The sequence below is a fragment of the Eubalaena glacialis genome, chromosome 3 (genome assembly GCF_028564815.1).
Source record: "Eubalaena glacialis isolate mEubGla1 chromosome 3, mEubGla1.1.hap2.+ XY, whole genome shotgun sequence".
In the NCBI taxonomy this organism is placed as follows: Eukaryota; Metazoa; Chordata; class Mammalia; order Artiodactyla; family Balaenidae; genus Eubalaena; species Eubalaena glacialis.
Genome location: NC_083718.1, coordinates 176,141,601 through 176,169,239, shown reverse-complemented (window position 1 = coordinate 176,169,239; position 27,639 = coordinate 176,141,601). Strand labels below are relative to the sequence as shown.

Here is a 27,639-nt window from a genome sequence, read left to right as displayed (position 1 = left end):
GAGCGCAAAGCTCCTGCGGGGCGCCACCTCCTCAAGACTCTCCCCCTACGCTTCAAGCAAGCTTCTCGGCGGAGCCAATGCCGGAGGTCTGTCCCGCCCACCCCTCCTCGCAGCCACTCGCCTGCGCCAAATGCCCGCCAGCTTTTGACTGGCAGGCGGTCTGGCAAATCAAATCGCGGCCTTTGAAAGCAAAACACTGCAGCACTCGGGCACCTCTGGGTTGGGGAAGGAATCTAGGAGGCTGTGCCTCCGGGTCGCGCGAAGAGTCTAAGTCATTGCTCAGAAACCTCTGATAGGTGGGCCTTAGCGGAAACGCCGCCGGTGAGTAGTGATTAAGACTAAGGGCGAAAAAAAAAAAAAAAGACTAAGGGCGGGGGAAGGGGGACTTGAATTCACCCTTCGTTTCAGGAAAAGCGAATGCATTTGTGATCATCTACCGTAAATATCTTCCTTCTTGTCATTTTGGGTCTCATTGCCTCAGAATGCTTTTTCCATTTTCGCATCGAGGAGAGGGGCATGGATTTGCCTTAGTAAAGGTGATGCCAGGCGTTACCAAATTAGGAAGTGAAATAGAGTAACTTCGCCTAAATTGTTCCTATACACGCCGGCTTGGGCGACAGCAGATGGTGGAGTTAGCAGGTGGATGAGAGAAGGCCTTCTTGATCCATGCTGGCCTGTGGAAGTTGTTTCCAGCGCATTGGGTGGGGACTTTAGCGTGTAACCCTTTAGTGAGACAAAGCCCAGGAAAGGGAAAGCGCTTGGCCTGTAACTGGCACTCAGCAACCGGAAGCTGAATTGGCAGGTGGTGGGAAAGGGCGTGTTTGAGTTGTTTGTTCAGGCAGAGCCAAATTCTATCAGTAGGGTCTAATACAGACCCTACCCTTAGCAGCCACGAGCTGCGTTTCTCTAGGCTGGGAAACCGTACCTGTGGGTCAGTGAAGTAATTCATTGAGATGAGGGCTGGTGGATGGAGTGGAAGCCATCACCTAGTGAATTATCTTTCCTTTTTTAAGTCAGCGACCCTGTGCTCACTGGTGGCTGTGAGGGCCTCAAAATTAAGGGGTGGCTGGCAGCACAGAGTTGGCTCCTTGTCTCTAGGGCATATGTTAGTCCTGGAAAAGTGCTTTGAAGTCAGGAAAAGAGAGTCGCTGGGCAAAGAATGTGTGCCTTATAAGGAAGGGCAACTTGCCGAGACTTCCTCCAAGGCTTTTAGTCCCAACGGCTACCCAGCTGAGGGAGAGTTTTCTGTCTTTGCAGGCCATGATGCCTCAGAGGCCTGGGGTTCCTGAGGCAGAGGGGGAAGCTGCTTTTTCAAAGCGAATTAAATGAGAGTAACCACAGCCGCCACAAAGGAGGGCAAAAACAGAAACCCACCTGGAGGAACCAGCTGATCCAGAGGAGGTTAGTTAGGGGCCTGGATTCCCATCAGCCCCTTGGCACATCCCTGTGGTCTCTCTGACGTGTTGTGGGCGGGGCTGGCTATACGGGCTGTATCTCTGGAGTCGTGGTTGGTTAGGCCTGAGTAAGCCGTTCTCTTCTTGCCCGTGAAGCAGCCACGGTGCACCAGGTGCTTCACAAGCCTGTCTATAGCCAGTCAGCAGGTATGTATGGAGGTCACCTTGCCAGGCTCTGGGCTAGATCTCGGCAAGGAGCAACGGAGCAGGGGATTCAGCAAACTGCTTCCCAGAATTTGTGCTCCAGTGCCCCTTCACCTCCAGGCTGAAAGACTCTAAGAGGGTCTCAGAGATCAAGGGAGCCCTGGGCCACCCTTCCTTCCTAAGGCATAAAAGTATAGTGAAGAATAATTACGCTTTTCACAAGATTACAAACAAATATTCGTAGGGCTTTACAGTCAGGGAGGTCTGGTTATGGGATGTGAGTTACAAAGTTGTCTGATGAGTGTACTTCAGGTATATATATACTGAATATATAACCTCATCTAGAGGCAGCAGCAATCATTTAACTTTGAGGCCCTTTGACAAAGTGAGACCTGGGCTACATTGTCTAAGTGCTGCCCCTGTGCTAAGCCCTGCATCTGATGTCTCCTAGATACTGGACTCAATGTTAGTCCTATAACATAAGACTGTGCTGTTCACACCAGGAACCAGAATTCCTGGGCCTAGGGCTAGATAACAGAAGGAACTGGAAGCTACAGGAAAGATAGGAGGCAGCTTTCTGACACCTTGAGGCACAGCAGAGACTTTGTTTGGCACGCAGTAAGCCCTCAAATATCCATTGCTTGAGAGAAAGAAAGGTGTATTCATAGGCAAATTAAATAAATAGACCGGTAATAATAAAATTAATACTAATAATAACCGACATTCATTGACCATTCACTGTGCACACATTTTATATGCATTATTTCACCAAATTCTCATAACAACACATGGGCGTGGAATATCCATATTTCACAGCAGAGGAGACTGGCTGAAAAGTTAAATAACTTGGCCAAGGTAAAACAGGTAGCACATGGCGGATCAAAAGTAATTTAAAATATTTTTATATTAAAATAAACATAGACTTTGCAGTAGAATCCAAATTTGTATTTTTTTTTTTTTTTTTTTAATATAAGAAGACCTCAAAGAAACCCTTAGCACTTGCAGAAGGTACTTTGGCCATGCTTCCCATAACACTAAAGGCGCACTTCCTCTTTCTCTATTTGGTAGAAAAGCTTGAGATGCCCTGAAAATATCAGTCCAATGAAGTTAATGGGAATTACCGTCATTGCTGGTTTTACTTGAGGCCACATTTTACCCCTGTTCTACAGATGAGGCAACTGAGACTCCCAGAGGCAAAATGATCTGGTCACTTAGGTCTTCCCCCTCCTGGTCCAATGTTGTATCACCTGTGCTAGGCTGACCCTCAGGAGCAGGACAATTCTTCCATCTTCCATGGAGATAACTTTTCTTCTCATTCTTTCTTTCCTGCATCAGAATGTAGATGGTTCCTTTTTTATGGCAGTGGGATTTTTTTCTTTTTTTGGAGTCCTGGAGAAGTAGATGTAGGTAGTGTTCTACTTCTTATGTAGGGGAGCCTATAGAAAAGTAGCATTTAAATTAGGATATGATGGAAGGAAGGAAGCAAAGGAGACGAGGGAAGGGGTTTTTAAAGGGCCGGGAAAAGGCTTTGAGGTAGGTGAGCCATATCTTTATTTGAGATGATAATGTTTCAGTGTTTCATTGTACATGCATTTTTAATGTTCTTCCCCACCCTCTAGAGCACCGCGAGAATCAGGAAACGCATCCCTGTCTGTCTGCCTGGGAAGAGACCTAGAAACTGGCACGTCTCTGAGGGAAGATGAGGAAAAGGCTGTAAATCGGCCAAAAGAGCCTTGAAGTACTCTTTCCGCGTGGGAAAGTGATGGCTGGTGGAAGGAGGCGAACCCCACAAGGAAAGATGGCTTAGCAGCAGCTGCAGCTGCCGAACCAGGCCCAGTGGGATGTGCCCTTAGACCACCATGGACGGAGCCCACAGAGCAGCCCTGCAGCTGCAGCAGCTCCCGCCCGCGAGCAGTGCTGACCCTGTGAGTGAGGCTTCCTTCTCCTACAAGGCAAGAGCTTTTATTTTTTTGGTTTGGGAATTTTATATTTTTCTAACAAGAAAGTAACACGGTGCAGCATTGGCTAACAGATAGGTCCAGGGTCCGCGTGCCTATCGCTGGCAGAAACAGGCAGACCCTCCACGCGTACAAGAGAATGTGTAATCAAAAGAAATGTTCATTAAAATACATAAAAATAGGAAGGTAGAGAAATATTTTAAAAGGAATTCATTCCCACTTAGAAGACTTGATTTTTTAAAAAAATCACCTGCTCCATTACTCAGAGACAACCTTTGTTCATATTTCTGTATATTTCCTTCCTGTCTTTTTCTGGTATTACAGATTGGGGATCAGATTGTACAGAGAGTTTTGTTTCTTGGTTGTTTCTCTTAACCTTGTTTGTGGACTATTTCCCCACGTCATTGAGTAGTGATTGAAAGCATGCTTTCTGAATGATTGCACAGTAATCTGTTGAGCTGCTGTATCAAAATTTGCTGGCAAGACCTCCCACTGTTGGATGTTTAGGTTGTTTCTAATCTGGGATGACTGTAAATGCTGCAGTGAACATCCCAGAGAGCATGCCCCTTTGCTATCTCTTAAGAATTGGATAGCCCTGGAAGAGGCAGTCTCTCCCCAACAAGCGAGGTCACAAATGCCAGTGCATCAAGAATACAGAAAATATAGTTAATATAATTGCCCTTGTGGGGAATGGATGCCAAATAGACAAACACAGAACACTCTCCCTGATGAGGTTTCTAATAAGTTTCCATTTTAATCACAAATTTTATTCAGTTACTTATTACAGAAATATCTTCATGCCAGAGCAAAGGTAAATAAGTCATAGTGACTCTATCAAAGAGCTTAAGAATTGAGGTGGCAGATAGGCATGTGAACAAAGGGTGATGAGCTGACCGAAGTACCAGGGGGGATAAAGGGAAGAAGGCTAGGCTTCAAATCCCTACCTGTTCCTAAGTGATTAGACGTAGGGCTTAGGTAACCCTCAGAGCTTCTCTTACAGGTAGGATGGTGGTAGCAACACCTCCCTCCCTCATCCCTCCTCGGCTGCATGGATCAATGAGAAAGCACGTAGCCCAGTGCTAGGCATGCAGGAGGGGCTTGACTCACCGCTTGACTCAGAAATGTCTCGTGGTTACAAACAGGAACAGATGAAGGTGCACAGAGCAGAGGAAGGAGTAGTTAATTCTGCCTGGGGGAAGGGGAAGGGGTTTCTAAGGGGAAGCTGTCTCTTTCCTCTTTGATTTTAAGGCTATTTTGGTTGCAAGGAATAAAAATCCATTTCAGAGACGCTTAAGGGAAAGGTAAAATTATTATAAGGCTACAGGGTAGCTCATGGAACCCAGGGGCAAGAAGGGCCGTGGGGCTTGAAAGGTGGTAGAACTCTTAATCACACGTTCAAAAGAGGGAGGATCTGATTGGCCCAGCTTGGGTCAGGTGTCTACATTCGTCCAATCAGTAATGGCTGGGGGTGGGGTCCTCCAGCAAACGTGTGGGGTGTCTCCACACTGTGGGCTTGTGGCTGATGCACTGTGGGCATCTCCTACCTTTGGGGGAAACATTGAGAGGCCCCAAGTCCACGTTGATCGGGGGATGGCGTTCGAAACAAGCAGTTTGCCCTGAGTTACAGCCCCGCCCTCGCCCTACCCAGCAGGGAATGGCTTCTGGTTGTTGGGGGAGGGTGGTCTGTGAGACCAACAGGCTGAGCTGCCAGAGAGGCGGCATCCCTGCGGGTCTCTGACACTGGAGGCTCTACTTCAGCCTGCAAGAGTCGGGCCTCACTTTCTTCTATTTAGCAAACAGGTCTTTCAACTGAGCACCTGCCATATACGTGCCTATGCTGGGTGGGGCGGGAGCTATGTAGGTAATTGAGATATCTCCTCCCTGAAGGGGTCTAGAAGGGTGGCGGGGAAGCCATTTCCACAAGTATCTACCCTTCAGGACAGAATTTGGCACAAAAAGAGAGATTCAGCAGGGTGTTAAGAGCATGGCCTTTGGAATCAGGGAGACCTGGCTTCCAGTCCCAGCTCTATCACTTTGTAGCATTATAACTTGGGGAAAATCATGTAATTCCTCCGCACATCAGCATTAAGTTCATCCTATAGGGTGGTTATGAGGATGACCTGAATTTACAGAAAAGGGAACTGAAGCTGCCTGCACCATCCCCTGTTTTCTGCCTGTGGTAATCCTACCCACCCTTCCAGCTCCAGCTCAAATATCACCTTTTCCATGAAGCCTTTGTCAGTCTTCCTGGCAGGAAAATATAGGTCCTTTATCCACACTTTTATAGCCAATTCACAATTACTATGGTAATCATTATCATAGTAATAGCAACTAACATTTGTTGTGTTCACTATAACAGGGACTGTGTTAATCCTCACAAAAGTCCCATAAGGTAAGTACTATTATATCCCCATTTTACAAATGAGGAAACTGGCACAGAGATGTTAATTAACTTGCCCAAGACTACACAGTCAATAGGTCATAAAACTGGAATTTGAAACAAGCCTGTGCTCTGCCAAAGCCCTTGGTTTTATCCACCACTTCCTCTTGCCTACATTGTGCCGGGCACTCTGCAAGGCCCCTTCTCTCCCTGGTACTGGTTATTAAGTGTCGAAATAGCAGTCGTGGATAAGGTAATGCCTTACCTGCTGGAGAAGGTAAACGTCAGGGAGCTGGCCTGAAGCCAGGTCACAGGTGTAGCAGAGCCCGTTAGCCAGCCTGCTGCATCCCTTGCATTTGAATATGAGTAACCCTCAGAGCAAGCCAGAATGCAGTTTATACTTAACTGTTAGCATTTTAAGCCCAAGGGACTATGAGAGTTCAGTTTAAATAGCAAGTGATGACACTGTCTTGTCTTGTCACTGCAGTATGTAAGTAGATGCTGTTGTTGGCAGATGTAAAGCAGGCGCTGGAACAGGAGATCTGAGCTGAGGTTTCACTTGGATACCAATATCCAAGGTTTCCTGCCTCTGCGACCTTTGGCTGCTTTTCTGCAAACAGTTTCTTTTCTTTCAGAGTTGTAGCTGGTGAAAGATCAGTTCTTGGATCAGAGAATATCAGAGCCAGAAGGGTCCTTAGAGCTGTTGCTAATGCTAATGATGATGATAAAAATGAAAATTGTAAAAATAATAATGGTAGCAGCTAGAATTGTTTTAATATTTATTACATGAGGGTTTACAGTCAGCTTCATTTTTCAGAGGGGAAGCTGAGGCTTCAGAGTGATTGCCCTGAAGTCACACAGCAGTAAGTGGCAGAGGCAGGACCCCAGCCCAGGTCTGCTGGTCTTCAAAATCTGTATTGGTATGCTGAAGCAGAGAGGGAAGTGACTTTGGGTCTGCTGCCCCCTCCCCTTGATGGCTGGGTCTGTTGGAGCCATGGCTTGAACCTGCCCCTCAGTGGGAGCACCGGTGTTGCAGTCGGCACCTTTTTGTAAGGCACAGAGTCATTGATCCCAAGATCGAATCCCTGTCCTGGGTTAGCCGTCCACATGTACTTATGAGCACTTAACACTTTGAATAACTTTGGTGAAAACCCCCGGGTGGTTCCTCAGCCAAAAGCAGAGCATGCTGGGTCGAGAAGTCTCCCAGCAGTCTCCAGAGCTGGAGGCTCCCGTTGCTGTCCTCCTCCCTCCCTGCCGGTAGACCTGGACACCACCATTTCACAGTTTACAGTGCTGAGGTTTGGAGGAGGAACTTAATATCAGGAGCCCTGCTGGTTGTCACCTCAACTCTGAACTGCCCTCCACCAGGCACTTGAGGGCGGCTGGTAGGTGTGTGTTCAAATTGTGTAACCCCTGGGCCGCTGGCAGCTTCCTTGCTTGACTTTAGATGCTCATAAAATTGAACCAAAAAAAAAAAAAAAAAAAATTGAACCAGTCACCACTTCACAAGGGTTTGGGGCATAATTAGCGTTGACGAAGCCCTTTGAAACCCTTGGATGCAAGGGCGTGAAGTTGTATTGCGCTGTTACTAACTGTGTCTGTAGCCAGTCGTTGTGAGTGGAGATTAATATGCTTGAGGTAATGGCTTTTAAAAGAAACCTCAGCTTCCTGTGTCATTAGTGGGAATGTAGCCCTTACAAGGTGGGGATCTTTTTTTCTTTATTTTGCCACCTTTGAAGGACACCCCAGAGAATACAGTGGAAGACAGATTCTCATCAGGAAACTGGAAGTCAGACCTCTAGCTAGCTTTAAGTTCTCCCATCCTCACCTTGGACAGGTTATTTAACTACTCTGAGTCTTCCTTCGTTCATCTCTAAACTCCTTCCAACTTGTGTGCTAAAAATAGGACTCATAGTAGTACCCACTTCATAGGGTTATTTGTGGCTCAAAGGTGATGCGTAGAAAGGGCTTAGTGCCATGCCTGACATATATATATAATACATGTGATATAATATATAAATGCTCCATAAATATTATTATGGTAACCTTTTAACCTCGTTTTTGATGCTTAGACTGGTTTATCCCTGTGAGCTTCACAATTTCATTTCCTGGTTTCACCCCTCCACAGCTTCCTCCCTGAAACAGCATTGACTTGTCTGTGTGGCCACAGTTGCTTGTTTCCCGTCTTCATCTCTTTACTTCCCCTTGGCGAGTTGTTAGCAACACTGTCAATCTAAATAGACCTAGGAGGCAGTAATCAAGCAAAAAGAGTTCACTTGGGATCCAAGAATTACAGTTCGGGGCACACAGATTCAGGTGTCAAGTCGAGGGCTTTTAAAGGTGAAGAAGGGAAGTTTGCATCACAAGGGATTTTCATTGGAGTTGGAGGGAGAAGCTAGTCTTGGCTAAGCGTGACTGAGCACTCAGGCCATCACTGGGGGGCGGGGGGGGGCAGTTTGGTACTGTGACAAGCTGCAAGCGTTCTTGCAGAGTCCTTAGAGTATTCATGGTTTGGCCTGGTTCAGAAGTTCATGGCTCCAGCCAGTGAGGACATATAGAAGGTCCACCTCCTTAATGGCCTCCCAGCCCCATTTCATTTTTTTTTTAAATAAATTTATTTATTTATTTATTTTTGGCTGTATTGGGTCTTCATTGCTGCGCACGGGCATTCTCTAGTTGCGGCGAGTGGGGGCTACTCTTCGTTGCAGCGCGCGGGCTTCTCACTGCGGTGGCTTCTCTTGTTGCGGAGCGCGGACTCTAGGCGCGCGGGCTTCAGTAGTTGTGGCACGCGGGCTTTCGTAGTTGTGGCTCGCGGGCTCTAGAGTGCAGGCTTAGTAGTTGTGGCGCTCGGGCTTAGTTACTCTGTGGCACGTGGGATCTTCCCGGACCAGGGCTCGAACCCGTGTCCCCTGCATTGTCAGGCGGATTCTTAACCATTGTGCCACCAGGGAAGCCCCCCAGCCCCATTTTAAAACCCTGACTTAAATGACTCCATTTTATGTCACATTTCACAGCACATTCTCCAGCAGCCTTGTGGATTCAGTCTCATCAGAGGACAGCTTGGTATCTCTGGGTAATAATAATGTAGTGGCTATCAGTTATAGGTCGAACCATAAGAAACTACCACTTTTGTAGGTCAAAACTGGTTGGATATTGGCAATTTCTATGGTTCACCCTAATTCTTAGTTACTGAGTTAAGTGTTTCTTCCAAATGATCTCAAGAAGTTCATGCACCAGCTCTGACAGAGGGGCACCGTCATCCCAACTAGCAGAAGAGAGCGGAACCGAGGCTTAGTGAAGCAGATCTCAGCAGCCTGCCTACCCTGAACCTGCAGCTGTCCTCTGAACAGCCCCCGCTCAGGTCTCCGTTTCTGCACAGTTCCTGGGGCCTGTTTCCAGCTCTCCCCTGTCTCCCACTAAGGTGTTAAAGCAGCTTTGAAGTGTTTTTGGAGCAGCAACCAGAGTCTTTTTGTCTCCTACCTGCGGAAGGCAGTTCTTGCAAAATCACTGCCAGTTAACGCTTTGTAACGATTTACTCATTAGCGTAGGTAAGCTGAGTTATTAGGCAGAGTGCCTGCCTGGCCCCGAGTTCTTTGCCTCGCATGAGGTTGAGGTCCTTGCTTTCAATCCGTAGGAGCCACATGTAGTGAAGGGCTTCCTTTGAGGTCCTCAAACTTGACCCCCTAAGGAAACACTGTGTATTTCCTCACACTTTCTTTTCATTGACATCTAAAACTTAAAACTTTTGATTACAAGTTTAAATATTCGCAAAGTATGTAATTCCTGACACATTTAAATTCTTTTTTTTTTATAACTCTTACACATACTTAACTAAAGCCCCCAGAATATAAAGACCACTTGATCCCTACCATCAGACTTCTGAAAAGACTCTTCTTTAACAGTTGGAAAGTTTACATCATACCTTTTCCTTCTTCAATTTCTGTTTCCCTTCCATTTCCCCACAGAATTTTATCCCAAAATTGTGTCAGCTTAAAGAAAAACACACAACCTAAGAGTTGTGACTTAAGTTTATTTCAGAGACCTTACTGAGGACTATAGCCTGGGAGACAGACGCTCAGTAGCTCTGAGGAAGCTGTTCTGAAGAGGTTGAGGGGGAAACCGGTTTATACGTATGGAATTTTTGGCTAGGAAAGACATGCGGTAAAGTGTACATCTTGGTAAAAGATTACTGGTAGTCACAGAGAAAAGATATCTCAAGTTACTGATTTAGTGCTTTTTTTTTAGTGTGGGAAGATGCAAGAATCTGGGTTCATTAAAATTCTTCCTGAGATGTGCATCTAACTATCTAAGGGGCCTGCTTGTCCAAGCACAGAGCATCCTGTCATTGTCTTAATTTCCGTTCAGAGTGTACTGTCGGTCATCGACTGCAACAAATTACAGCTTAATCCTTGCAGAATTGGGTGGCGAGCAAAAACACTCTTGTTCTTCTTTGTTTATATGTGTCTGTCTTTCAACACTTAAAATTTTTACTGACACCTATCATACTTCTCTACAAGAAAGAATGTAGAGTATGTAACCAAATTTCTTTTTTAAAATTTCCTTTGATATAAGGTTCATAGGTATTGATTCAATACAGAATTTTTTATACAATTGAATAAAAGCAATTGATTAATGCAGTATAAATTTTTATCATCATTATTGAACAAAAATAACTTTGTATTAGAAAAATGTATCTGAAAAGATTTGGACTTGATTTTCAATATTCAAGGTAAATATTATTAATTGGTAGAATGAGATAGAGTTTAGCATCAATCCTGTTGCAAGCTTTGGTTTTTATGGCTAGAAGTGCTGAGCCTCTTCATGTACCCCGAATGGAAGAAGTATTGTTACAGCAGTATCACTGAATTCTTTCAACTCCTTCCAAGTTAGGTTCTAAAAATCACGTAGTGATAAACTAGTTTTATTGACCTATCAGCTAACAATATGATTAGGACCTCATTCATTTTTGTTCAAAACAACATACTAGACACACTTCATTTAGAACAGGATTTGTTTTTGCTTTTACAGTTTCCGTGAAGTTTACCAAAAAAGCATGATCAATTATGCCGGTCACTTTTTTCACTTAGAGACACATTGGGTTAACCTCATATATCCAGAAAGGATTGGGGAAATTGAAATATTATTAATTTTACTACACCTTTGCCCTTACTGTATTGTAATACATATATGTGTACATATATTTTAACTCTAGAATATAATGCAAATATTTACTATAAATATTTGTACATGTATTTATCCCTTGCTTGAATATATTTTTGTCAAAACTTAGAACTGTAGGTGTAACCCAATTAACAAAGTTAGTCTTTATTGTAAAAACATCAGTTAAATCAGACTCTCTGATTTCAGAATATCTTAACAAGGGCCAAGTTATCCCATTCTGATATCTGTCATGCCTTACAGGAATACATATGAGAGAGAGAGAGAAAACAATTCCTAGAATGGGCATTTATCACTAAAGAAATCTCCCAGGAAATAAAATTTCAAAATTCCCCTTGGTTTCTTAGTGGTTTTACAACTTGGGGCAATGTACCAGAGTAAGATTCCACATGAGTGAAGGACAAGCCTTTCTTTGATAAAGTGGGAGGAAGCTACAGAGAAAAGGTAAGAAAGGGGAACTATAGGAAGCTAACAAAGGGCACAGATGGAAATGAGGATATGGTGATTGAATCCCTTAAAACTGTCAGTATCAGCAAAACCTTTGTAGAAGAGAGTCTCTGGGCCCCCCAATCTGAAGGATATGGCCTTCTAGACCTTGCTACCCTGATTTCTCTTTTAGAGACAGTCCTAATGACATCACTCAGAGCCTCCCTATCATCTCCAAGCCCAAATCCAAACCCTTTGAAGTAGAGAAGCCCCCTCCCAATCTGACCAGCCCACCCCTAAGCCTTATCCCTCTACACTCAGGTTTCTTCTGTCTTCCGTGGACCCTTGCCCCAGCTATATAGAAGCCCTCATTGGTCCTCAGGCTCTCACACACACATCCCCTTTTACCTCTCAGTGCCTTTGAGCCCATTTCCCCCTGGGTCTTGTCCCTCCACATCACCTTCTTTCCATTCCTCAAAGGCACCATGCTCATTCCCACCATGGGGGCTTCCCATGGGATGTAGAATGGCTTTCTCCACCCCACCCCCATCACTCTACGTCTTCAGATCTCTCTCTGAAACCATTCTTCAGAGATGCTTCCCTGACTTCCCTTAATCCTGGGTCTCTCACACACTAGATCAGGCCTCTGTGCTTCTCCTAGGTAGCTCTAACTGAAGTGTGCTTAAAAATAATCAGGTGTTTAATATATACTACATGAGGACCGGGACAGTGCATGGCACGTTGACAGTCAGTGCATGGCACACACTAGGCACTGAATAAGTGAATAAGTGTCTGGAATGCTATTCTTCCCTCCTCTGTAAAGTGTCTGTATTCTGCACTAGCCTAGGAACCTTTGAGTGAAGAACCAATTCCCCAGCCCTTGATAATAGCTACTAATTATTGAATACCTATCCTGTGTCAGGCATTGTTCTAGAGCTTTAAATATTCCATAGCTTGACATAATAGTTAAGAGCATGGGCTCTAATGTCAGACTACCTGGGTTCCAGTCCTGCTTCATCCACTTACCAGCTACCTCATACCCTCTGTGCCTCAGTTTCCTCACTGTAAAATTAGATAATACTACTACCTACCTTATAGGGTTGTTATGAGGATTAAATGAGTTAATATATATGAAGTACTTGGAATAGTACTTGGCATGTAGTAAGTGCTCAATAAATACTGTTGTTTGTCATTATCGCTGTCATGATTATTTCTAATATTTACAACAAACCCAGTCTGTCAGTTTCCAAAGGCTGAGCTCTCTCTAGTAGAAGAGCTGGCCAGCCACGTAAAAAGAACTCAGGCTGGGACTTCCCTGGTGCCGCAGTGGTTAAGAATCCGCCTACCAATGCAGGGGACACGGGTTCGACCCCTGGTCCGGGAAGATCCCACATGCAGCAGAGCAACTAAGCCCATGCGCCACAACCCTTGAGCCTGTGCTCTGGAGCCCACGGGCCACAACTACTGAGCCCATGTGCTGCCACTACTGAAGCACACGCCCTCTAGGACCCGTGTGCCACAACTACTGAGCCCGCATGCTGCAACTACTGAAGCCTGCACGCCTAGAGCCCGTGCTCCACAACAAGAGAAGCCACCGCAATGAGAACCCCATGCACCGCAACAAAGAGTAGCCCTAGCTTCTCTTGTGGCTTCTCTTGTTGTGGAGCATGGGCTGTAGGCACGTGGGCTTCAGTAGTTGCAGCACGCAGGCTCAGTAGTTGTAGCACATGGGCCCTAGAGCACATGGGCTTCAGTAGTTGTGGCGCTTGGGCTCAGTAGTTGCGGCGTGTGGGCTCTAGGGCGCACAGGCTCAGTAGTTGTGGTACATGGGCTTAGTTGCCCCGTGGCATGTGGGATCTTCCCAGACCAGGGATCGAACCCGTGCCTTATGCAGGGAACCTGTGTCCCCTGCATAAGAATCCTGTAGGCAGATTCTTAACCACTGCACCACCAGGGAAGTCTCAGGAGCAAAGTTTTGTTGTATACTACTGAAATTAAGATGGTAATTATAATCACTAGTATAACCACTAAGAAAATAACTCAAAAATATATAGTAAAAGAAATAACAAGGGAATTAAAATGGTACTCTAGAAAACATATCTGTTTAACACAAAAGAAGGCAGTAATGGAGGAATTGAGGAATAAAAAGAGACATAAGACATACAGGGGAAAAAAATAGCAAAATGGCAGAAGTCCTTCCTTATCAGTAATTATATTAAATGTATATGGATTAAACTCTCTCCAATTAAAAGGCAGAGATTGGTAGGAATGATATTTTAAAAACATGACCCAAGTATATCCTGTCCACAAGAGACGCACTTTAGATTTAAAGACACAAATAGGTTGACGGTAAAAGGATGGGAAAAGATATTCCATTCACAGTGGAATATTCCAAAAGACAGCTTGAGTGGCTATGCTAACATTGGACAAAATAGACTTTAAGACAAAAGTTATGTTATGAGAGACTAAGAAGGACATTATATAATGATAAAAGGGTCAATCCATCAAAAAGATATAGCAGTTGTAAAATATATGCACCTAACAGAGCCCCAAAATACATGAAGCAAAAATTGACAGAATTGAAGGAAGAAATAGTTCAACAGTAATAGTTGGACACTTTAATACCACATTTTCAATAATGGATAGAACAACTAGACAGCAGATCAGCAAGGAAATAGAAGACTTGAACAACACCATAAACCAATTAGACCTAACAGACATCTATAGAACACTCCACCCAACAGTAGTAAAATACACATTCTTCTCAAATGCACATGGAGCAGTCTCTCAGATAGGGCATGTGTTAGGCTACAAAACAAATGTCAAATAATCATATAAGCATGTCCTCTGATCACGGTGGGATGAAATGAGAAATCAATAACAGAAGGAAATTCACAAATATGTGAAAATTAACCCATGGTCAATGAAGAAATCACAAGGGAAATTAGAGACAAACTCATCCTAAAATTCTGTGGAAATGCCAGGGACTCCAACTAGCCAAACAATCTTGGGAAAAGAAGAACAAAGTTGGAGGACTCATGCTTCTTGAATTCAAAAATTATTACAAAACTACAGTAATCAAAACAATGTGGTACTGGCATAAGGACAGACGTACAAATCAGTGGACTACAATACAGAGACCAGAAATAAACCCATACATCTATGGTCAATTGATTGTTGACAAGGGTGCTAAGACCACTCAATAGGGAAAGAATATAAAGTCTTTTCAACAGATGATGCTCGGACAACTGGATATCTACATGTAAAAGGATGAAGTTGGACTCCTTCCTCATACCATGTAAAAAAAATTAATTCAAAATGGAGCAAAGATCTAAGAGCTAAAACTATAAAACTCTTGGAAAGAAACATAGGTACAAATTTTTGTGACCTTGGATTAGACAACAATTTTTTAAAATGATGACACCAAAAAACATACAAGAAACAAAAGAAAAAATAGATAAATTAAACTTAATCAAAATTAAAAACTTTTGTTCATCAAAGCACACTGTCAAGAAAGTAAACTATAACCCTCAAAATAGGAGAAAATATTTGCAAATCGTATATCTGACAAGGGTTTAGTATCCAGACATATAAAGAAATCTTACAACTCAATAATAAAAAGACAACTCAATTTAAAAATAGGCAAAGCATTGCACAACATTGAAAATGTACTAAATGCCACTGAATTGTATACTTTAAGATGATTACTAGTCAACTTTATTATGTGTGAATTTTTTAAAATAGGCCAAGGATTTGAATAAACAGTTCTCCAAAGAAGATAAACAAATGGCCAATATATACCTAAAAAGATGCTCAACATCATTAGTCATTAGGGAAATGCAAATCAAAACCACGATTAGATACCACTTCACACTCTTTAGAATGGCTATCGTAATTTTTTTTTTTTTTTTACGGAAAATAACAAGTGTTGGCAATGATGTGGAGAAATGAGATCCCTTGATTGGTGGGAATGTAATTTGGTGTAGCCACTATAGAAAACAGTTTGGCAATTCCTCAAATAGTTAAACATGGAGTTACCATATGACTGAGCAGTTCCCCTCCTAGTGGAATATACCCAAGAGAACTGAAAACATATGTTCGTACAAAGAGATGTACACAAATGTTCATAGCAACATTCATGATAGACAAAAAGTGGAAATAACTTACATGTAACTGATGAACAGATAAACAAAATATGGTATATCCATATAATGGAATATTATTTGGCCATAATAAAGAATGAAGTACTGGTTCGTGCTATAACATATGAACCTTAAGAACATTATGCTAAGTGAAAGAAGCCAGTCACAAAAGACCATATATTGTAGAGTTCCATTTATATGAAATGTCCGGAATAGGCAAATCCATAGAGACAGTGAGTAGACTAGTGGTTGCCAGGAAATGAGGGGAGGGGAAACAAGAAATGAATGCTAGTGGGTTTGGGGTTTCTTTGAGGAATGACAGAAATGTTCTGGATTTAGGTATCAGTATGGCACAACTTGATGAAATCTGGGCGTTTTCAAGATTATGTGGCAACTCTGGCTGTTCGGCGGTTAGGACTTGCGCAGCCAAAAAAAAAAAGATTATGTGGCAACTCCGGAAATCAGATCCACACCCGGCCCCCTGTTTGTTGTTGCTGCTTGTTGTGGTTTCTTATTGTTTGCTTGTTTAGTGATTTTTCTCAACTTTTTTGTAAAGTCTGTGTTTTCTGTTGTGTGTGGCCTATCCAAGTCTGTGTCTGTTAGCTTGGTGGTCAGTTTGTGTTTTGATAGTTTCCTTAAACGCCTAGAGCCAAAAAAAGGAAAAAAGAAAAAAAAAAACCTCTCCCAGTCTTTGCAGACTGGCTCTGTGCTGGGGCACTACTCCATCGTTTACCAGTCTATTTACAGCTCTGCCTTAACTTTTACTTGCTGTTCTGCCCAGCCTGAAGGCCACCTGAGGTGAAAGCTTAGCATCTTCTCAAGTGTTTTTGGAGCACGCATCCAGCCCTGGGTATATGAATAGTCTTGATTCCCCAGGATACACCAGAGCTTTTAAAAGCCCTCTCTCTCTCCACCCCGCACCCCCATATCTTCTTTCCCAACCTCTTCCTGCTCAGGCTTTTCCTTCTGTGTATTGTTCATCCCAGTGCTGTCCCTTGCCTCAGGATGCTGCAGCCAATACTTGTGACTTTAAATTCTTTCAGCAAAAGCATCCCGGAAGCTGAGCCCCCAGCCCTGGTACTGCTCCAGTCAGGCAAGACAAAGGCAAGCCCTTGCGCTGTTCCTTCAGGGAGCTGCCAGACAGGTTGGAATCCACAACCTCAATTTTTTTTTTAATTTTAATTTTATATTGGAGTATAGTTGATTAACAATGTTTTGTTAGTTTCAGGTGTACAGCAAAGTGATTCAGTTATACATATACAGGTACCTATTCTTCTTCAAATTCTTTTCCCATTTAGGTTATTACAGAGTATTGAGCAGAGTTCCCTGTGCTATATAGTAGGTCCTTGTTGGTTATCTATTTTAAATCACAACCACAATTTTTAAAAAATAAGGTCCTTATTGCTCCCTGTGTCCTCATGACTGCCATAGGTCTGGAGTGTAAGGGATGGTTTCCAGGCAATTTAAAATGCCACATTGCTCTCTGACCATAAAGCAACTGCTTCTTTCTTCACCAAGCCTTCCCCTTCTTATTATAAGTTTTTAATTAGACTCCAGATTTCTAGAAAAGTTGATTCAGACAGTGTTTGCCAGTTCATTCATTGTTTTACTGGAGGGATGGATCCCTGGAGTTCTCTATTCCACCATTTTCAATGGCATCACTTATAACATTGTGAAGATACTAAAAAAAAAACACTGAATGGTACACTTTAAAAATGTCAAAATGCTGACTTTTATGATTTTTGAATTTGTCTCAATGAAAAAGGTAGTGACACATTAAATAAAGATATTCTGGGTTCATAGAATGGCCTTAGAGCCAGGCATTAAGATGGGAAGACATTAAAACACCTTAACTGAGCAGAAAAGGGGGGAGATGACCAAGCAGTAGAGTGATCCATACTCAAATCAGATGGACGATCAAAGCCACCCACTAGTAAATGTCTGGAATAGAGTCACATCTTGAGTCCCAGCCAAAAATTGCTGGATCGTTAAGCAACGTTGGTCCACTAAGAAAGCACATCAGTTAGCTATTGCTGGGTAACAAACCACCTGAAAATCTAAGTAGCTAAAAACAACAACCATTTTACTGCTCACAATTCTATGAGTCGGCAGTCTGGACAGGATCTAAAAGAATTGAAATCAAGATCTCGAAGAGATATTGGTACTCTGTTGTTAATTGCAGCACTATCGACAGTGGTCAAGATTTGGAAACAACCTAGATGTCCATTGATAAATGAAGAAAGAAAATGTGGTATATACTACAATGGAGTATTACCCAGCCTTAAAAAAGAAGGAAATCCTGGAACATGCCACCACATGGGTGAACCTTGAGGACATTACGCTAAGTGAAATAAGTGCTAGACTGAATGTGCCTCGCCTCTCCCCCACCCCAAATTCATGTGTTGAAGTCATAATCCCCAATGTGATGGTATTTGGAGATGCGGACTTTGAGAGGTAATTAGGTTGTGAGGGTGGACCTCATAAATGGGTTTAGTGCCATTATGAGAGAGACAAGACAGAGCTCTCTTTCTGTACCATGTAAGGACACAGCAAGAAGGTGTCCATCTGCAGACCAGGAAGAGGCTCTCACCAGGAAAAGAATCAGCCAGCACCTTAATCTTAGACTTCTCAGCCTCCAGAACTGTGAGAAATAAATGTCTGTTGAGCCACCAGTCTATCGTATTTGTTATAGCAACCCAAATTGACTAAGGCAATAATCCAGTCACGGAAGGACAGATACTGCATGATTCCACTTATATGGGGTATCTTAAATAGTCAAACTCATAGAATCAGAGAGTAGAATGGCAGTTGCCAGGGGCTGGCAGGGAGGGTGGCAATAAGGAGTTGCTAATCATTGGGCGTAAAGTCACAGTTATGCCAGATGAATAAGTTCTAAGATCTGCTGTACAACATTGTCCCTGTAGTTAAAAATACTGTATTGCACACTAAAAATTTGTTAAGAGGGTATTTCTTATGTTAAGTGTTTATGCCACAGTAAAATTTTTTTAAAAAGAAAGAATTCGAGCAGAGCTCAGCGGTGGTGGCTTGCCTTTGCATCTTTGCTTGGCTGGGGCTGGAGCTGGAGAATCCAAGAGGTCCTCACTCATGTCTGGAACCTCAGCTGGGATGGGTTAAGTCAGCTGGCAGTGGGCTGAGGTGGCTGTGCCTCTCTCTTCTCTTGGTGTTGACCGGGCTCACTCATATATCTGTTTGGCCCTCCACATGACCTCTCTCTCTTTTGGGGGGAAGGCTGGGCTTTTTTACATGTGGCTGGGTTCCCCTCCGAACAAAAGCAGAACCTGTAAGGCCTGAGCTCGGAAATCCCAGAACGTCACTTCTCTCGCATTCTGTTGACCAAAGCAAGTCACAGGCCAACCCAGGTTCAAGTGATGGGGAAAAGCCCCCACCTTTTGAGGGGAGTCATAGCACATGCATACAGGGATGGGAGGAATTGTTGGCAACTGTCACTGCAGTTTACTACAAGTGATAACCCCAAGTTCAGGACAATATAATTGTGAAAGTCTAGTGGGAAGGATCTTGCCTCTCCACCAGGCCTCCTCTGATACCACCACAGTGGGGAGGAGAAGGGGTGCTTCGTGACTGCCAGGTGGGGCAGAGGTCTAGTCTCCCTGTGGTCTCTACTGACACTGGGGGGAGGGGGGTACCGCCTCATCACTGGCCTCAGCTCCCCACTTGGCCTTCTCTGATAGTCCCAGCAGGGGAGTTGGGTTCCTTTGTTACAGCCTCCAAAGGGTGGAAATCTAAGCTCCCTACTTGGCTTATGCTGGCATGGGCAGGGTGGAGCCATATTTTTTTTTTTCCAGCAGTGTTTGGAGTACATCAGTTATTGTCTAAAAGCTTTCTGCCTGGCTTGGCTGCTCCTTTCCTTGTTCTCCGACTAGAGTGCAGGCTTTTCTTGGGGCTTTTTTGGGTCACACCTGTTGATATTTCCAAGTTGCCAGTTTCTTCAGCTCCAAGTCTGAGATACATGAGGCAAAAAGAAAACTCAAGGAACTCCCTACCATGTGGTTCCTCAGGTCCCAAGGTCCTTAGCCTGTCCGCCTTCTTCTCTCCACCTTTCAGTCTTCTTATGTTTGTTTTATATATGATGTCCAGGGCTTTTAGTTGTGCATAGCAGGAAGCATAGGAAAAAGAATGTCTGCTCCGTCTTACTGGAAGCAGAAGTCTTTTAAAATTAAAGTTGTCACAGAATTTTATTGTATGTGAACAGCTGAAGTATTTAAGAGAATTTCAGTTTCCTTATATTCATAAGTGCAGTTTGTTAGACTTATAAGAATAACTTAGGGGCTTCCCTGGTGGCGCAGTGGTTGAGAATCTGCCTGCCAATGCAGGGGACACGGGTTCGAGCCCTGGTCTGGGAAGATCCCACATGCCGCGGAGCAACTAGGCCCGTGAGCCACAACTACTGAGCCTGCGCGTCTGGAGCCTGTGCTCCGCAACAAGAGAGGCCGCGATAGTGAGAGGCCCGCGCACCGCGATGAAGAGTGGCCCCCGCTTGCTGCAACTAGAGAAAGCCCTCACACAGAAACAAAGACCCAACACAGCCATAAATAAATAAATAAAAATTAAAAAAAAAGAATAACTTAGTTCCTTGTTAAGGTTTTGTTTCCAAAAAACCAGATCAGGGAATCTGTTATTTTAATAACATATATAATTTTTTTAAAAAAAGCAAAGTAAATGCACATAGCCTTTTTTGTCCATAAAAGCTACCCCGTTTTTGTCTATAAAAGTGAGGGGGGGACACATATTTACTAGGAGTTGGACTAATAATAATAAACATATTCCCAAACTGTGTTCTGTGAAGCCTTGACTCTATTAGGCTCTTTGGTTGCAAGTAACAGAAACTAGCTTGTAAGCAAAAAAGATTGTGGGACTGCTTCCGGAATAGAAGGAAGAGCTGGAGAAGCCAGCTTCAGAAGGTCAGGAACCAGGAAGGCCCCAGGGGTCTGACTTGGCTAAACCTCACCTTGGGCAGGAGTGAACCAGCCTTTTTCCGCCTTTGTGTTTCTCAGTCCAGGATTTGGACCCCAGAAAGAGAGCTTCTGACCTGCCTGGCTTGGATCAAGCGTGGGTCACAGGCCCATCCTTGTCTAGGAGAGGAGACTGGAGCACTTTGAATGACAGTCCCAACAGGACTATCCAATGAGGAGGCAGGGGGAAGGTGGGGGAGTCCTCCACAGCACAATCGGGGTGCTGTTACCAGAAGGAAAGGAAAGTGATTAAAATGTCAGGCTGGTGAGAATCGCAGATGTACTACAGATGCCAGTGGATGGACTCTAAGCTAAGAGCTCTAGAGCCAAATGGGTTTGGGAAACCTGAGCTAGACAAGGAGAAACTGCCTCTGAGAGCCTCTACTGGGCCAGTGCACTGGATGGAGGATACAGCGTTTCCCAAACTTATCTAACCACATGATGCCTTTTGCCTTGGAACCCCATTGACATATCTGGGAACCCTGGCCTGATTGACCTCCAGTGACCCTTTTAGCTCTGAGATTCTATGATCCTGCAGGAAGGACATGGCTTCTGTTTAACTGAAAAGAAACCAAAAAACATGAAACAGTGGAGATGGAGAAGGACCGAGCCAGTGCAGCTCAGGCTGAGAGCCGTATCGGGAAGCAGTGGAAGCCAGCTCCTTTGGGTCCCAGGAGATGCCCCCAATAACCTCCAGTTAATGAGCTATTTTATGTGAAATGAATTGGTCGGTTTCTTGTCTGGCATGATCATCACTTGGTTTCTCTGAGCAGTCTGGCTGTGACCAGAAGCTTGGGTCAGGGCCGGAGGGGCCCTTAGCAGTCATCTGGGCCAGCACTTATGTCATCCAGAGAGGACACACAAGCCTGGTGAGGGGAAAGGGACTTGTCTGAGGCCATGGAGCGACGTGGTGGCAGAGCTGGGACCAGAACCCAGGTCTCCTGGCACCCAGCTCAGCATCTTTCCTTTATGTTGCAGCACTGCACCTTGAGGGGGAGAAGATGGGGACAGCCACGGTGGTTTCCATCAGCAGGCCTCCTCCTCCCTCCTCCCGCCCTATCCCACAGTGACTGCCCCTTCTCTGGGAAGGCCCCCTCAGCTCTGTGGGCCCTCAGCACTCTGGGAGAGGGAAGGGAAGAGGGGGGCAGGAGGCGGGGTGGAGGGTTGACTTTATCCCCCTTACTGCTTGCTGATTATCTGTCCTTCCAGAGGGATTGAAGGACTGAGTTTGTCTTTTTTTTTTTTTTAATTAATTTTTACTGGACTGAGTTTGTCTTGATGTTCACTGCTGGTTCACTTGGGCCTGAGCCAGGCCTTGAAGGACATGCAGATTTCACAAGGGAGGGCACCAGTGGGAGGAGACTCTTGAGCAAAGGAGGAGTTGGGAAAGCCCATGCTGGGAAGAGAGGATTCCTATTTGGTTAAAATGATGCATTCCTTTGGTGTTTAGCGGGATAACGCTGGAGGGTGTGTTGAGGACATAACATAGTGTGGTTTAAATGCTGGGCCACTTACACTTTGACCCAGCAGTCCCACGTCTAAGAATTTATCCCAAGGGAATAATCCTTATAAATGCACAAAAATGCATGAACTAGAATGTTCGATCACAGCATTGTTTTTAAAAAAGGAAATAGCCTAAGTATCCAATAATACAGAAGCAATGATAGAAAATATGGCACATCCAAATGGTGAGTTATTTGACATTTATTAAAAATGGTGAATTAGATATGCCTATCAAGAGAATGTATTTATAATATCATAGGTAAAGGAACAGGTTATAAAACAAATTATAATATTATTTTTATAAAAATAAATTAACATTGCCATTGACATCAAAATTCATGGACAGAAAAAAATTTTTACAAAAACCAAAATGTTTGCAGTAACTATCTCTGGGGGTTTTAGAATGACAGGTGGCTTTTTATCTTTTTGCGTTATTGTTCTTTTCATTTATATTTCCTAATTATTCTACGGTGACTATACGTTTGGTAATCATTGTATAAAGTTTAAAAATAAATGCCGTGCTAAGGAATCTGAACCTCATTCTTAAGGTGACGTAAATTAAATTTTTATAAATTAAATAATTAAAAGTGCCCTAAGCAACTTTGCCACTTAAAAGAGTCTCATTGAGACCCCTCTGGGAATAGGAAGACTCCATTGATTAGATGGCAAATAGTATCCCCGCTTGTGTTTTTCTTGTAAATTCTGATTTCTGAACATTGCTTTTCTGCGCAAGACCATACCAAGTCCATACATTAAGGGGACTGGAAGAGCAGATTTAGGCCTTATCAAGTCCTTGTGACTGGAGGACAAAGGATGGTGCTTTCCGGTAGTGTCCCATTGCAGGCCGTGTTCTGTAAACCAGCAAGGCAGCCAGAGTAAACTCGGGTAGAAAAATTCCAATAGAGTGTCTGGGGGGCGTGGCTTTGTGATGGATGTTGTTGGTTTTGTTTTGGGACAACAAACAGTTGGATTCAAATGTGTCCTGGGGCCCCTTGGTTCAGGCCCAGCTCATCTCTGCTCCTGTGAACTTTCCTTACAGGAAAACTTGATCGGCGCCCTCTTGGCGATTTTCGGACACCTTGTGGTCAGCATTGCGCTTAACCTGCAGGTACGTTTCAGTCACCAGCACTGCCTGGGGCAGAGATACAGCCGATAGCCAGGGTATCTGGTGCAGGCCCGGCTGCCTCCTCTCTGGGGGACATTGCCTATTCCATCCCAGGGCTGGGACAATACCTTTTAGGTTGTTCCAGAATCTCCCTTGATTCTTTGCCCCCGCTTCATCCCCCATCACCCCTCAACTATGAAGACAGTGCTCTCCGTTACTTAAAAGTCTCTGGGGGGCGCCTTGGAGCAGCTGCTGTGGACGCCCTGCCCCACAACTCCTCGGCCTAGTTGAGCTCACAGGCAGCTGTGGTTTAGAGCCAGTTGACGACACCATGGGAACTGGCCCCACTGGCTGCAGGTGCAGCTGGGAAGCCAGCTGTGTGTGTTGGGTGCTGGTGGCGGTTGTTAATGCCCCGGGGGCAGCCTTCAACCAGTGGGGGATGAGAGTCAGTGGATAAATGCTCCAGGCCCCCGTCCTTGGGTAGGATGGTTCTGAGGGGAGTTCACAGGGTTTCTCAGAGGGACTGAGCCCCAGTTGCCCAAAGCACTAACTCACCGTGAAAGCACCCGTCACTGGTCCTCCTCCCTTCCCTGTCTCACTTTCCCACTCCCTGACTTATGCTTCCTGGAATCACCTCCCAAATCAACTCCCTGCTCCCCAGCCCTTGTTTCAGGGACTGCTTCTGGGAAACCCAGTCCAAGACTTGACACCTGCCAGCAGGACAAATCCCACAGCACACTGGCCAACGCTTTCCCCCAGCGCTGCACAGCTTCCAGCTTCGGCGAGCCGCTCTGCCCCTCTGGAGCAGGCACGTGAACACTCTGCTTCCACATACACACACGTGTGTGTTTCTGTGTGTTTCCGAGGCTGCATGGTCCCTTAGCTCCTTATGTGGTTCCCTCTCTTCTCTCTGCAGACCAGCACCTCTGCTTATGCATCTGCTTCTGTGCAGCCCTCATCAAGATCCTCCCCACATGGCAGCCTTGACCCTCTAAGTCAACATGCCTTTCTGGCTTTCCTTAGTCACTGCCTCAGGGTCTGTGTCCCAAGTTCACATGTCCAGAACCAGGAATATTGTCCATGCTTGGGCCAAGTATCCACCCGAGGGAGGGCAGGGTCCACTAGCACCCACAGGGCTGCCCAGCAGAGCTGCCAGCATTTCTACAGAAAGGAGTGTATCCAAGTGGGCACACTGAACACGGGGACTCCTGGGCACTTTTATTAGAGGGAAAAGTCAACCCAAGGGCCAGGCTAAAGTGGGGGTCCTTAGATCATGGCTCCCACCCCAGACTGCTCGTTGCCTGTGATGTGCATCAGAAATGCACATTTCTAGACCTCACCCACATCTCCCCGCTGAGGATGAGGCCCAGACACATGTATTTTTTCAAAGCTTCCCAGGGAATTTAAGGCTTCCCAGCCAATTTGAGAACTACTGTCTCAGAATAGCAACCTAAGATTTAGATCACTACTGCTTTACTCTTGTCTGAGTCAGAACTCAAAAAAAACTTGACAGATCTCCCCAAACTATTTTTAAAAGTGGGGGGTGGATTTAGGATTCGTGCATCTTAGCATCTTTTCCCTGGAGATCTGGACAAATCGCATTCTTTCTCGGATTTCTAGAAGTACTGTCACATCCGCCTCGCGGGCTCCAAGGACCCTCGGGCCTATTTCAAGACCAAGACATGGTGGCTGGGCCTGTTCCTGATGCTGCTGGGTGAGCTGGGCGTGTTTGCCTCCTACGCCTTCGCCCCGCTCTCGCTGATTGTGCCCCTCAGCGCCGTCTCCGTGATAGGTAAGACCCAGCTCCCACCCCGCCCCTCCCTTGGGACTTGCCCACCTCTGTGAGCAGGTCACTGCCAGGATCGAAGAGACTCGTTAAACAAACCAGCTTTTGCTTTGCTAGTAATACCTAACACTTACAAAGGGCTTCATACTCAGCAGGACTTGCTCTAAGCACTTTACAGATAGTGATTCTTCTAATCCTCCTGGCAGCCTTTTGAGGGAGATACTGTTATTATCCCCATTTTACAGATGAGGAAACCGAGGCACAGAGTGGTGAAGTTACTTTCCCCAAATCACACAGCTAGCGAGAAGCAGGGCTGGGATGCAAACTGGCTGTCTGCCTCCAGAATCTGTTTAAGATTCGGAAAGTTTATCAGAATTGCTTTTTATTTCTACTGCAGAAGGAAGATAAACCTTGACACATTCATCCTAACACTGTCAAGATAAACTAAGCTTTCAGAGTTCAGGTATTTCGTACCTCTAAGAAATGCACATTCAGCTTATTCTCTGATCTTTTTACATCAACTGATACCATTTTTAAAACATCACTAACTTTCTCATCTGCCATTTTTCTATGATTTCTGTAATCACTGAACCAGTGTTTCAGAACGTTTGAACCAACTGGAAGACAAAGGAGTTTTAATGTCCACGAAGTCACAAATAAAAAAGAATTAGAAAAAAAATTCTTTTCTTCTTAAGTAAAAGATGTTAGTAGATTAGTGAACAATAGTTTTTTGTACATAGGAGCAGGGACAGTGAACTTGCTTTGAAATGTTTTCTTCCATCTTGCTGGTAAGCATTACAGTGCTGAGAAGCTCTTCTGTGCTCTTAAAGGAGAAAATCGTATTCTGAGTCTTAATCCTCCTGGAATTAAGAGGGCCTCTTCAATAACAGGGATGGCATATGCATGGCATTTATGTGCCCCTGCAGTACCCAAGGCAGATATCACTAATCAATCATAGTGAGCCTGGATGGGCCCTCAGAATTCTCAGAGCTTCAGGCAGTCATTACCAATTACTAGGAGTTGGCAGAGGAGCGGAAATCTATTTGCTTTCCCTGATCCTATTTATTGAAAGCCCCTCTTTCTCTTGACCAGGGTTGGTAAACAGGCAGCCTACAAGATGACTGAGGTCCTCAGGCATGCTATGTTCTTTCCCACCCAGTATCGTTTCAAAATATCATTTGAGTGCCTTTAGTTGAGGCAAGTTGTCTGCCGTAGTCTCAGCTTCTCTCTACTGTCTTACATCTGGCCCACTTTCTACATCTGTGTTGTTGCCCAGCCCCGATAGGTATTTAGGTTTGTCCTCTGCCCATTGCTCATCTATCCAAAGGGCTCTCAGAACCTTTATTGACAATGAGGAATATGTGACTGAATGACTAAGTGCTTTAAATCTTAGTCTTAGAATTTTAATAAGGATCAAATAACCAAATTCTTAAAAATGGGCTGAATTGTAATGATGGGACTTCACATATCATCCCCTAGAAATTAAGGGGCTCTTAGAGTTTCTTAAGTCACCAAGTGAAAAATAATATTAAAAATAAATATTAAAATAATAATCACCATTTATTGGGTACCTATTACTTATTAGTCACTGTTCCAGGTACTTTAATAATAATACTAATAACTCAGTTATTGAGCATGTACTAAGTGATTTGCATATATTATCTCATTTAATTACCCCTATGACTCTGAGAAGTAGGTATTTTCAGTGATGTGCTGATAAACCAACTCGAGAGAATGAGAGAAGAAGAAAAAGAAAAGAAAGAGGAGGTGGAGAGAGGGAGGGAGGGAAGAAGGGAAGGGACAGAAAAGTGGAAGAAAAAGAAGACCTGATTTTTAATGTTTCTGATGTAAAGGGTGTAAATACCCACACTGTCACTGATTCCAAGCTACCAATGGTTTCCTGACTATTAACCCGCAGCAAGCTGGTGAAGGCTGGATCCAGCACACGATTTCAGAGACTAGGAGACTGACTCTCAGGTGAAGTGACCTACCCAGGTTACCCAGCCAGAGGAGGCAGACCTGAGATAGTAACCGAGGTCTGTTCACGGTGAATGCCAGCCCCATCCTCTAGGACAGTCACAGGAAAGTTTGAGTACATCTGCAAACGTGGAAGAGTCAGGGAGTGAAAAGAAAAGAACCAGGGGGGAAATGTCAGAGGTAGGCATTGCCTTCTGAAGGAGCAAGAGCCGTGGCCTCCAACAGTCCTAGGTTCGAGCCCAGCCTTTCCTTGCCAGCTGCATGGTCTTGAGTGGGTCCTTTCCCTCTCTTAGCTTCAGTGTCCCCATTTTTCACATGGAATCATAACAGTGCCCACCTCAAAGAGCAAACACGCCAGAAATAACTTGTGTAAGTTGCCTGTCACACAGCAAGTATTCAACCCCCGGTGTTCCTGGCCTTGTAGGAAACCCTCAGGGTGGCTCAGAGAGGAGCCTCTGTTTCTAATAACAAGAGACTGAGCTCTTGGGAGCATGAGTGAGAGCTGAGGCAAGCTCCAATGCAGATGAGCCAACCCAAAGGGCACTGGCGAAGGGACTCCATTTGACTGATGGCAGCCTCAATGCTCTTCTCCCTG

At 44.6% G+C, this 27,639-nt stretch overlaps 1 protein-coding gene and 1 long non-coding RNA gene across 3 annotated transcripts in view; both read left to right on the top strand.

The window, feature by feature from the left end:
* The first annotated feature begins 229 nt into the window (after window positions 1-229).
* On the top strand, window positions 230-3,304 carry LOC133087496 (uncharacterized). 2 transcript variants are annotated; one of them, XR_009700404.1, is made up of 3 exons: window positions 230-321; window positions 1,258-1,401; window positions 3,218-3,304. It is a non-coding gene; the product is annotated as an uncharacterized LOC133087496 (long non-coding RNA). The 2 variants fall into 2 exon arrangements; XR_009700405.1 differs by lacking the exon at window positions 230-321 and adding an exon at window positions 369-438.
* The window catches only part of NIPAL3 (NIPA like domain containing 3), a 45,943-nt gene continuing 21,608 nt past the window's right edge, over window positions 3,305-27,639 (top strand). The window contains exons 1-3 of the mRNA XM_061184730.1: window positions 3,305-3,550; window positions 23,216-23,284; window positions 24,902-25,073. Of these exons, the coding sequence (XP_061040713.1) occupies window positions 3,458-3,550; window positions 23,216-23,284; window positions 24,902-25,073 (334 nt within the window). The 5' untranslated portion in view covers window positions 3,305-3,457. The remainder of the gene's footprint in view (window positions 3,551-23,215; window positions 23,285-24,901; window positions 25,074-27,639) is intronic.